The sequence below is a fragment of the Anas acuta genome, chromosome 1, assembly GCF_963932015.1.
Source record: "Anas acuta chromosome 1, bAnaAcu1.1, whole genome shotgun sequence".
NCBI lineage: Eukaryota > Metazoa > Chordata > Aves > Anseriformes > Anatidae > Anas > Anas acuta.
The window spans coordinates 191,683,541-191,695,604 of NC_088979.1; the positions used below are offsets into that span (position 1 = coordinate 191,683,541).

The 12,064-nt window shown below is 38.9% G+C and overlaps 1 protein-coding gene across 4 annotated transcripts in view; it reads left to right on the forward strand.

The window, feature by feature from the left end:
- The window catches only part of RELN (reelin), a 285,956-nt gene that overhangs the window by 72,131 nt on the left and 201,761 nt on the right, over positions 1-12,064 (forward strand). For 3 of the 4 annotated variants that reach the window (XM_068669848.1, XM_068669849.1, XM_068669846.1), the window contains exon 3: positions 7,450-7,585. In XM_068669848.1, coding sequence (XP_068525949.1) covers positions 7,450-7,585 — 136 coding nt within the window. Of the gene's footprint in view, positions 1-7,245; positions 7,365-7,449; positions 7,586-12,064 lie in introns of those variants that run through there. The other variant, XM_068669847.1, reaches the window with a different exon arrangement.

Here is a 12,064-nt window from a genome sequence, read left to right on the forward strand (position 1 = left end):
GATGTATGTGAGTGTCACAAATAGATTTTTTATACAACTTTGATTTAGCAGCAATTTAAGAATTATTAATATTTTATGGTAAACCGCAAAATTAGATTGTGTGATTTTAAACAGCACTTAATCATCAGCCAATTTAACATAATGATGCAGCAGAGGAGATTGCTACAATAGAAACAGCAAATATAAAGGAGTGTTGGGCAGTTACATTGACACTGAGACGTGTAGTTATGTTCTAGCTGTTGCACAACAATGTCTCGTTGGATGTCACTTTGGCTGGTGAGCAGGGAGGTTTGGTCAGTGCGTGGCTCTGCCGAAATGAGAAGGTTGGTGTGGTTCTGCCTGTTGCACTTTCACCTCTACCAAGGCACATTCATGGCATTTCAGAGTCTCCAATGTTGCCTTCATGAACTGTCAGTGCTGTAAGAAGGATGTGGCTACTGCTGGCCCTCAGAACAAATCTGATGGGACCCAAAGTCTGACACTATGGCACATTGGCCCTTTGTCGCACTGGTCACCGATACAACACTTATGTGTCTAATGCTTGGCTCCTGGGACTCCTACTGAGGTTTGTGAAGTGGAAAGACTCACAACAATGCAATAGTTTGGGGAAGTTGTACAAGAGTTGTTCATATGGATGAGACATTCACAGCCAAATACAAAACCAATTAAAAACAAAGTGAATGCAGAACAGGGACAGCTGCTTTTCTGCAAGAGGGTAAACTGTAATACATTGCTAAAATAGACCTATAAAAAGCTGGTACAGAATGAAGGTATCAGCCTAACAGGCTTCTATAAAGAAAAATACCAAAGTTACTATTATAAAACATGCTAGGGCTGTTAGTGAACATTTAAAATAGATTTTGGCTCAAGCCTTTGAAAAGATTTTTTTCTTTCTCAATATTTCAGCAACACAGAAGCTTATTAGCATTTTCTATTTATATTACTGCTGGTCCATGTTTACTGTTACTAAATCTACTTGCCTTGGAGCACTTAGTGCTGTGTTGCTCTCTGCGGAGCACTTAGACTTCAGCTGTGAATTGTCCGCTCCTCCCTCCTGCCAGCACCACCCCAAAGCCACCAAGAGGCTGCAGAGCAGGGCCTCACCACCCCCACCCCTCACCCAGACTATTGCATGTTACACAAGGGGCTCATTCAGTGTCTTGGGGAATTATGCAAATGAAAGGGGATATTCTCCGCCCCATACACCAGAATTTCCATATGTGCAACTGCTGTTACATTTAATGAAACAGGCACTCATAAATCCTTGAGATGTATTATACCTCTAAGTGGTTTCCAACAAAAGGCTGCTCAAAAGTTTTAACAATCCCTTAAAAGTAGAACATTAAAAGAGATTAATAAAAGAGATAAATAAAAAAAAATAAATAAAAATAAAAATTATTCTTATATTCCTAAAAATATAAGAATAAAAATATTTTCTCTTTCAGGAAAAAAAATAATTATAGATCTGTACATTAGGGGTTCATTCTTGCAAACCTGTGAATCTAATGAAACACTCACTTCAGGAAGTATTCAAAAAATGTGAAAACTAATCTTGCTAGTACTTACTCTTGAACTCATATGGTTCTGACCTGGATCCCAAACTGTGGATGTAATTCAAATGCAAAGTTACAGTAAAATGTTGTTTTCAGAACTATAAAGAAAAAACATTCAAATTTTATATGGGGAGTAAAGTGTTATAAAATAAATACTTCCATCCCTAGCCACTTCAGCACAGCAGCACCCCACAGGAGTTAGATTGTTGCATTCAGTATCCATTTGGCTCCTGACCATGAAAGGAGTTAAGGATTTTAGTGACAGATTTTATTGAGTTGCTATATGGTTAGTCATTCTTTTTCTACTCTTCCTAGCCTGTGGATGGTATTTTCCCCAACATGGCATAAGCTGAAAAAAATCGATTATTTACTAGTGAAGCAGAAATAATAATAGTGAAACAAACTCATGACTTCAAGATGAAGGTGGAAGCCTATATCTCACGGTTGCTGGTCTTTTCTTTCTTTGTACTACTTAATAATTTATCTGATCATCCTGACCCTTAATTGATCACAAAGACCACCAAGTGCTATAGCAGTCTGTTACTTTCTATCAAAAGAGATGTGTTTTTCCAGTGAAGCAGAAGGAAATCATTCTGAAAAAATCAATCAGCAGCTTCATATTTTAGCTAGGTGAGTTCACTTAGGGCCAGATTCTGCATCTGTACTCACTGTGAAGGAACTTATATGGGTAATTCAGCTGCCTACAACTGGCTATCTGAGTACAAATCACAAAATAAACTAATAATTGTACATTTGTATTCATATTTTAGAAAAGACAGGATAGTTGCTAACTCTAGATATTTCTTTACTCTCAATAGGCCTTCTTAATGCAAATTGTTGATCTTGCTATAACACTCAGGGAAAACATATTTTTATGCATTACTTGTGGGAAAGGATCAGAAAGGTCCTTTAAACATCTAAACAGACCTAGGAGACAGGGAGGTGCCTCACTCTGGAAGTGTAGTCTGAAAGCTGCAGCTCCAGCAGCTGTAAAAAGCACTTGGTGCCTATATACATTCAGGGCACAGATTTTAGCCTAAAAATTTCCTTGGGGCCTGCACATGGATCTCTGTAAATTCGGATCTTGACAGCTCCCTGCCCTACTGCAACACAGAACTCTTTTGCTCCCCAGATTATGTGGAGAGGCATGTGGGTTTCCTCAAAGATATCTGTTTTTAGCTTAAATTATCTATTATTAAGGAATGGCTACTGAAAGATCCTGGGGTAATTTGTTACTTACAGCTTTATGTTCTCAGTATTTCATCAATATTTTATGTTTGGCATTTTGCTGTCACTCTTATGCATAATTTTGGAAGTGGAAATGTGTTGCAGATAATCAGTTTGGAGGCAGCAGAACCAAAATGTAGTCATTCATCTTACACCTGTATTTAACATTAACTGTCTCTGTTACTCTCATCCACAATTAACATAATAAATAAGAAGTGGTAGGCTACCTACCATCCGGTTCAGTGCTGGAAAGTCCATTGAGACTTAGCATGAATGCAGAATCTGCCAAAGACTTTGACATGCAGATGAGCTACTTGTATAAAGTTTGGGTTTAGGGAACTGTTTTCTAAATAAGAAATATTATGTAATTACCACATGTAAGTAAGGACTATTACAGATTAACATTTCTCAGACTTAGAAAGCAAAAAAGGATGTGAGTTTTACTGTATTTTTCTGCAACACTGGATGACTCCCAAGCCTTGCCAGGAGAAAAGATTATCTTTTGACTTCCAGTGGTCCAGCCGAGAGAATATTTCCTATCTTCTTTTCCTCCCCTTTTGGGAAAGATACTCACCAAGGTTAAAGAAGTAAAGAGCTGAGGAATTGCCCTTGTGCTCAGACATTTATTGACCACTAAAACAGCATCTTCATATGTTGTTCACCTTCCTGTATGCCAACTTATTAAAGAGGCAAAATAGTTGCCTGAATTAGCACCAACACCCATACTAATGACTCTGATTAGTAATATAATAATTTTTCACAGACAAACATTGAAGCAATGTATTTGTCATTTTACTTTACATAAGATTTTCCTTTCAAAAGGTTTTGTCCATCTCTAGATTTCTTGCATTTAATCTACCTCTTGAAATCTACCTCTTCATGTAGAAGCCTTTTCATTCAGTGACTTCAAATAATGGATTGAATAGGTCTGAGCACATTTTTAAAAGTTTATGCAATAAAAAACAGCTGCTGAGTTAAATCTTGAGAGGGCCTGAGCATGTCTAGTTCCTCTCCCAGTAGTGTTTGCAGGTACAAAGCATGTCTGGGGGTTGAATGATTTTACTGGGATTCCTAAAGGCTCTGAAAAGGAGATGGAGAGGCCAGAGAGTGCAAATGCCTGAGACATCTCAGTATGATGAGTGCACATTGTAAAAAACAAGGGCAAAGGCATTCAGAGAGATGCTAACGATGTCTTTACATGCAGTATGTTTTAGATCTGTGGATGTGTAACTGTCACAAGCCTTTGAATATTACTGTATTGAGTGACATGGCAACACGTGATTATTTCCACAAGTGTTTATCGAGTTTTATAAAGGCAGATCTTAAAATGCTACCCTAAGACTATTACTCTTTATTTTTATTTTAGTTTTATTTTTTTTTTATAACATTAGACTTGAATGGGTATAGTTGCACTGGTCAACAAAACATGCCGTAGGACAATGTGGACCCAAGCCAAATACCTTAAAATAAGGCATACTCTGTCTTTGAAGCTGTCTGAGGTACATACAAGACACACTTTTGTTATGAGAACTGCTATATAATCAGGGTAGTCTTGTACTCACTTTATTTTTTATAGAAGAACCTTGTTTGACTTTTGTCCTTATATTTTGGAACAAGCACTCAGTCTGGGAAGCAGCCTGCCTGTTTGGAGGGGGATGGAGGAGAAGAGAAGTGTTGCTTTCCATAGCAGGGCACTGAAAGAAGGCTGGTAGCAAGAGGGGGAAATAATTTATTATTTTTCTTCTTTATTTTCAAGAGTTCTTAGTATCAATTACATTGCTCCATATTTGACATTTTTATGATTTTTATGTTCACCTTTTCAGCATGAATCTTTTAGATTTAAGCCTCAGAAGTTAGATTAAGGTTTTTTAAACATCACTGTGTCATTCAGTGAAGTTTCAGTACTTCAGTTTTGTGAAATATTCTGAAGATAATGAACTCCAAAATAAAGTTGACACACCCCGTAAAGGTCCAGCAGATAAGGGGTGGTTGTTTTTATTGTAAAAATGATCATGATAAATTATTAATAAAATATTATTATAAAAAGTTGATAAAATGATAAATCTGGAATTTTGATTATTCTTTCTGCAATTCATAGATTTTTTTCCTAAAAAATTTGAATGAGTTTTTTTTTCGTTGTTTAGTATTTATTCTAGTCACTGCAAAGTTCTTTTTATAAACTGTAAATCAAAGGGAAAAGAAATTCTCCACAGATGTTGTATGTGTTTGATGTATTAGACACATTTTTGCATCCTACTGCCTTGAAACCTAGGGAATTCATTAACTCACAAGTTGCTGCCAAGGAGGGAAGTGGTCACATTTCCCAAGCTGCTGTGCCCATTCCCCGGCTGCGGGATGTGGGTAGGGCAGTCTTTGTCCTCCCTCATATTGTTTGGCTCTGGAGTAAGGGGAATTTCTTCAAACTGAGGGGCTGTTCCTGTTTCTCCCCTGACAGCCTCTGTTATTTAATTAACCTGATAAAGGCTGTAGCTGGCTCTGTTTCCTGTTATGCGGCTGTGATGTTGATATGTGTGAGCTGGTGCCCCGCATTAGTTCTGAAGAGCCAGTCCCACGTCACTGAAGTCACTGGTTTTAGCCCAAAGTTCAAAGAGAGAGGGATGAGACCCAAAGCTTTGCAAAAGAAGCAGAGATTCCATCTTGCACCCTCAGCAAATCAAAGTTCCCTAAATAACACTCACCCTGCAAGGGACTTCTCTGGGCATATTTTTGGACGTATCTGTCTCTGCATGCAGCTGCTGGATAGACTCCAGGACACCAGTCAGGCAGATTTCTTTGAGGATGTTAGTGCCACCCCTCACCCCAAACCAGTCAAGGAAAGCAAATGAAAACTTAAATATCAGTACAGGCTAACAAGAGATGGCTATGACCGTTTATGGTCCCTTCCAACACAAACTATTCTACGATTTTGTGTTTCCACTGCCTGGGAATTTGATCTGAGCAGTATAACCACCTGAATGATGGAAGACTTTATGTGTATGCTTCAGTGGGGAACTAATTGAAAAACTGTGAATGAGAGGGTTGTGGTCATTTGTAAAAGATACAGGCATCACTGCCATCACCCACGCCTCCTGTCGTTCCAGGGACAGATTATTTAAGCTCACTGCTCCTTCATTTCTCCACTATAATTGAAACCAGTTTAGAATTTAATATAGTTTGGTCCTCACTAGTCCCTGAGTGGGATTTCAGATGTTGCTTTTGATCTGTAAAATGCTCAGTGATTTCCTTCTGAGGCAGCCCCCTCTCTGCTGGCTTGGCAGTCCCTGGGGAGGAACAGGAGGAGCAGTGTGTTTGCAGCTGAAAGGAGCCAGCAGTCTCCGTGGTGAAAGTCTCTTGCTTGCAAACTCCTTCAGCCTTTGGGTTAGTGAGGGCTTAAAGAGAGACTGTTGGGTTCACGTTTCAGTAGAACTGCTGTCAAAAACTATTGTTGAGGATTCTGAGAGGCAGGGATAAGGTTTATTTTTCTGTTGTTGTTTAGATTGCAGCAAGGAACTGTATGAAATACCAGCCAGCATAAACTTTCTGAGATACAGCCATATAACAGCTAACAGTGACCTTTTTGAGCATTGAGTTACCTGCTACCATTTACTTCCCCTCTGATCCTATTAGCAATGTTTTAGCCCTTGTAGCTATTCTCTGAACTACAGGTTCAGTATTTGAAGTAACTCTGAACAAGACATTTCCTTTTGTTAAGTGCCTTCTAAAGAATAGTTTCAACATTTATTGTTTAATGTGCTAGGATTAAAGGTGTAGTAATCCAGTCAAAGTAAGATTGCCTTACTTTAAGCCTGGGGGTGTTAAACAAACAACCAAGTTTGCAGTGATTTAGAGGAAACTACAGAAGGGCTCCAAGAGGGGATAAGAATGATGTCAGATATTGTGTGTGTGTCTGTGTGTGTATTTGTTTTTGTGTTTTTGTTTGTTCATTTGTTTATTTTCTTGTTTCTTTTATTTTCTTTTAGTGTGTGTGTGTGTGTGTGTGAAAATCCAGTTCTTTTATCTACTGATGAACTGGAGTGAATTCCAGAGAGGGTGATTAATAGAAGACATTTACATTCATCCATATATTAGAGGCTGATTCAAAAAAATTCAAAGGAATATATACTGGTAAAGCTGTTGAAGGTTGCTGCTTTTATTTCAGATCAGAAGAGTTCATGAAACAAAAGCTTATCTGTTTGTTTTTTTGTTGTTTTGTTGTTGTTGTTTTTCAAGTAGATGTGCCTGTCTACTAAAAGATAACACCTTTCTCTATTAGCCTCATTTTTCTTATTAAAATATAAGATTTTTCCTTCATATTTAATTTCCTTTTAGATCTGTAATGTGTGTAAATGAGTTAGTGGAGTAACATTGATTTACAGCAGCTGTGATCCAGCTCCCTCCCTTAAAAATGCAAATAATTCCTCTGGTATTGGTCTCATGAGGAATAATGATAGTAAATACATGGAGCCAAAGTCAGCCTTGGCTCCAGCAAAGGCCAGCTCCAATGTTTTCATTGGCATTGATTCTAATTACCTCATGGCATACCCTTGGCTTTTCTCCTTGCATATTGCCATGATGAAACACATGGTAGATGTACTACTCTGTCTGTTAGCACCTTGCAATGAGCCATTAACACATGTTACTTTTTATCTCCCCTGTGCCTTTCTTGTAGGAATTATGTCTGACCACCAGTTTGGAAATCAGTTCATGTGCAGTGTGGTTGCATCACATGTGAGCCATCTCCCAACCACCAACCTCAGTTTTGTTTGGATTGCTCCACCTGCGGGGACAGGCTGCGTGAACTTCATGTACGTATCCTGATTTTTGGTAATTCATTTTAAAGACCTAAGTTATCATATGATGATTTAGTACCTTATTAAGTACCAAAAAATACAGAGCTTATTATGAATTAGTAGAATGCATATTTTCACGTAGAATTATATTTACCTAAAGCATATTCTAATGATTTCTCCCAAAAATTTTAGTAGATCATATTTGAGTGAAAATAGTATAACTAGAATAGAGTATAAAGTAGAAAATATTTCAAGCTTAACCCATTCACAGACAAAAAGCCAGAGTGCTCCCCAGTTAGAGAAGTGAACTGTTGCGAATTTGAAAGTGTGAGACCTTCTGTGTGTTTTGGTGACAGCCCTGTGTTTTCCAACAAATGTTTTACTGAGTCAGTATTCCTTCCTTTCTGTACTGGGAGGTGTCCCAGTGCAGATAAGTGTCTCACATAAGCAAGTTGTTTTATTGTTTAATGTGTTGTAAAAAAAGAGAGACTTAATTCTCTGAGGATATACTTTGCTGATAGTGAATACAGTACCTGGTGATCAGCTGATCTCTTTCCTACATTCTGTAACAGTATATTAACTCCAAAGAAAGTGCCAAGACTTTTTTTTTTTTCCTTGCTTTTTCTAGCCCTTTTTTTCTTCTAAGTGTCTAATGATAAATTGGGAAAAATAGTTTTGATGAGTGGTAACAGACTTTCGAAAATGTGTTTGTTTTTCATTAACTTCTACAATGTACCAGAGAAGCTGTTTATGGTATTTAATATTCCCATTCACTATTTGACTCAAGTCAAATTTGAGGAAAATATGAGGAAATACTGTCACTGGTTTGCAAAGATTCAGTCAGAAACATTACCTTCACAAAATAGCTGTACATACCTTCAAGAAATCTGATATAATTTTTTTTTTCTTTTCCTGTGAAAATTCTGTAAAGTTTACGTGTCCATTAATTTCTCTCCAAATATACAATTCATTTTGCTGAGCAGAGTAGCAGCTAAATTTTGTCCTTTGAGGTGCCTGAGGAAAATGAGATGAGCTGTACATTTTTTCTGCATCCCCTTGCTTACTCCCTTTCTCATTTTTTTATTTTCCTGCGTATTCAAGAAATAATTGTTGGTCCTACCTTGCATAGTGACTGTGAATGTATTTATTTATGACATGTGACCCTCCATTGCAAGTTTTGAGGTCAGTTTGTAAACAGCCATTCATTTTCCTGTGACTGATGTTTTTGTCCATGTTCTGTTTGTTGTTGTTGAAGAAGAGCTGATGGATAGCTCTGTAGAAGTACAAATAGTGTTGTGACTGATGGTTCGCATTTAAATGAAATCAAAGGGATGTTTTCCGAGGGAGTAATCTCTTACCTATCTTGAGATCAGTGGAAGGTTCATCACTGGTCTCAGTGGAAACAGAGATAGGTCAGCATTGAACTGTTTTGGAAATCCAACTGCTTGTTTAATCCATGATTAAACAGGTGTGTTTGAACCTCAGTAGTGGTGGGTTTTGTACCATGTTGGTAAAGCTTTTGGTCATGCTGCGGTGTAGAGAACACACACAGAAGAAATCTGAATTCATCCCTGACTCTGAAGCGTGGATGTAAGCATAAGTACGTTAGCAGTCTGGGTGCAGAGACACCAAATCTGCCTGTCCTTGCCGTGGCAGGGCTGAGCGGCAGCACTGACCTGGCACCGGGCCGCTCTCAGGGCCCCTGGCCAGGGGGTCCATTGGTCTCAGAGGCACCCATAGGGATGCTCTGTGACACCTGTTTGTCCTTTAGTGTCAGCAAAGCAAAGCAGTTTATATCAGTATGGTGTCCTGAAGGATAAATTCAGACAAGAGAGGAAAGGCTTAGCCTCCCTGATGGTGGTGCTTCCTCCACCTGGCTGCAGGACTTGGCTGCAGTTGCCTTACACAATTCTCTGACTTTCCGACTTTAGAGTTGGCCCTGCCTTGTTCACTGCCACTTACTCCTTTGCAGGAAATTAATTTAAAAAGACTTTCTAACACTTGACACTAACTAAATATTTAGTTTAAATTTAATATAAATAATAGTATTCACAGAATGATATCACTGAATGATAATTTATGGACTCTGTAAACAGCACAAGAGAGGTAAGAGCTTCCTATGCTGCTGCCAATGTGTCAGTGATTCAGATCAGCTCATTAGTCTTTAACCTCTCTTGGGATGGATAATAAGGTTATTAATTAGTGCCAGCACTGATGGTGTAAGTTTTGCCATGTTGACACTTATCCCTGGACACTTCTCAGGAGGAACTGGACAAAGGTCACCATGCGAATCTCCCCAGGCCACTGCATGACCAGCTTTTATTAAGTGCATTTGCTATTGACCTGCTCTGGCATCCTCTGGAGGCATGGATATGCAGGCAGAAAAGCTGAAATGCTCAGGGCTCAAGTTAGGGTCATTCATGCATAAGTTAATGTCAGTGAAATCATTCTCGTCTATCATTTCCTATGCAGACGGGTATCCTACACTTGAGGACTGAGTTTCAGGTGAGGAACAGGTAAAGCTGGGATTTTTTGCTATCTTCTGTTTTCTGAATAACGTATTGAAGTGCAATTTCTCATTTATATTATTCAGCCTTGGCTATTATTTCTATCTTATTTCTCCTTTTCTTTTTACAACAGTCTGCTGGGAACATATTTATTGCTAACATGCCTAAATGAAAAGGCCTGGGAATAGGAATAACAAGGCCACATCTAGTTGTTAAAACAGATATAACAGATTTCTATTGCTTCAGTCTGTGATAATCTTAAGTAACTTGATAGAAACTGAAGGTTACACTTTGTCATATCAGTATGAAGAAAAACTTAATCCCTACAGGATAGTCATAACCCTGTAGATGTCATGGGAAAAAATTCTGTTTGCTTCATCTATGCTTTTTGGTGCTTCTAGAGCTCAGTCCTGAAATAAGACTGAACCCCTAAGAAATGAGATCTCTGTGGTCATGCTGCCAGCCAGCCCCCTCCATAGTCCTTATATCCATCAGTAGCTAAACAAAGGTGACAAAGTGGTTGGGGTATCAATACTAAGTTTCTTGATAACAGTAAATGTATAGAGAATTTCTACCAGCAAATTTGGGCATTCTCAGCAGCAGTCCTGCCTGCTGCAGCATGATTGTCTATAAAATGCCAGACATTTTCTTGGCCTAAATTTGGCAGTTTCCAGCTACCAACCCACCACACATTCCCAACACATGGCTGAGGAGGGTGGTTCCTGGCCACATGCTGTTTATTAATGCGGGCAGCCTTGGACACCCAAGGTGTTGCTGCTGCTGTGGGGAAGGAGGGCTGTGAAGCTGTCATCCTCTGGGATGGTGGGAACTGGGAATGCACTTGAGGCTCTGGCATGGAAGATGGCTGTGTTTGTGGACATGGGAGATTCAAGGTTGCAGGAAACTGGGATTCACTCCTCGTACAGCAGCTTGCAGCAAACCACTTGGTTTCTTTCCTCCCCCTGCAAGATTCCTCACCTCTGCAGTGTGATGTAGTCCAGTTACTGCTGTGCTACTGCCAGGTCTGATGGTAACGGTGCCTGACGGGGTCCTGCATTTTCCTTTGGCGCAATGTGTCGTCTCAACAAGTCGCCTCCCTGATGTCACCAGGCCAAGAGATGGTGCAGAGTCCTGTGCTTCATGGGGCTTCATGGGGGAAGGCTGCTGGAACCAACCTTCTTCTGTGCAAAATCAGGCAATGGATTTGTTTTACTTTGATCACATGCAAATTACTTCTTACTCTCGCTTTTTTTATTGTTGGTGGTGGTCCAAATACCTTATTATGGCTAATCTATAAATATTTGGAAACATTCTTCTGTAAAATACCCTTCTAAAAGAAAAACAGAAAGCTGCTGCTGCCCCTGTAGGATGCATTAGTGCAATTCTTTAGTATTATTTTCACCTCTGATACTTCAAGTTGAACTGAGGAAATGCAAACTAAAATGCATAATTTTTGCAGAACTGTTTTCCTAGTAGTAACTTAGGACTCCTTTAAACAAGTCTTAGGAGACTGTGGGCACCAAGACCTCTTAAGTAAATTGCCAGGATTTCTGGCAATTTTTTCCAGGATTGCCAGGAATCACTGCTTACCTCCAAAAAAATAAATAAAAAAGTGAAAGTAGGTCCTCCTTCATGCTAATAAATTATTTCTCTGATTGCATGGAAATTTGTAAAACATAATCTTCACAGTCCTTCAGCTAGGTTTCACTGTTTGTAATTTCTGCTCTAAGCTCACACTAACCTAGTTAAACCTCAGCCTGCCACAGGGACGATAATGGCTGCTAAGCAGGGTAATACTTAGCATTACATCTTAGGTTGTTAAGCCTGTACTTTTGTAGATGGCTTAACTTTCTAGCTTGTAGAAGTGATAAAGCTGACCTAAATTTCAAAAACATACTACGTTTTGAGCATCAGCATGGTTTATTACAGAAGTTCCAACTACTGTATTAAATAGAATAGGTTGCTGCAGAAATTACTTTGAAAAATA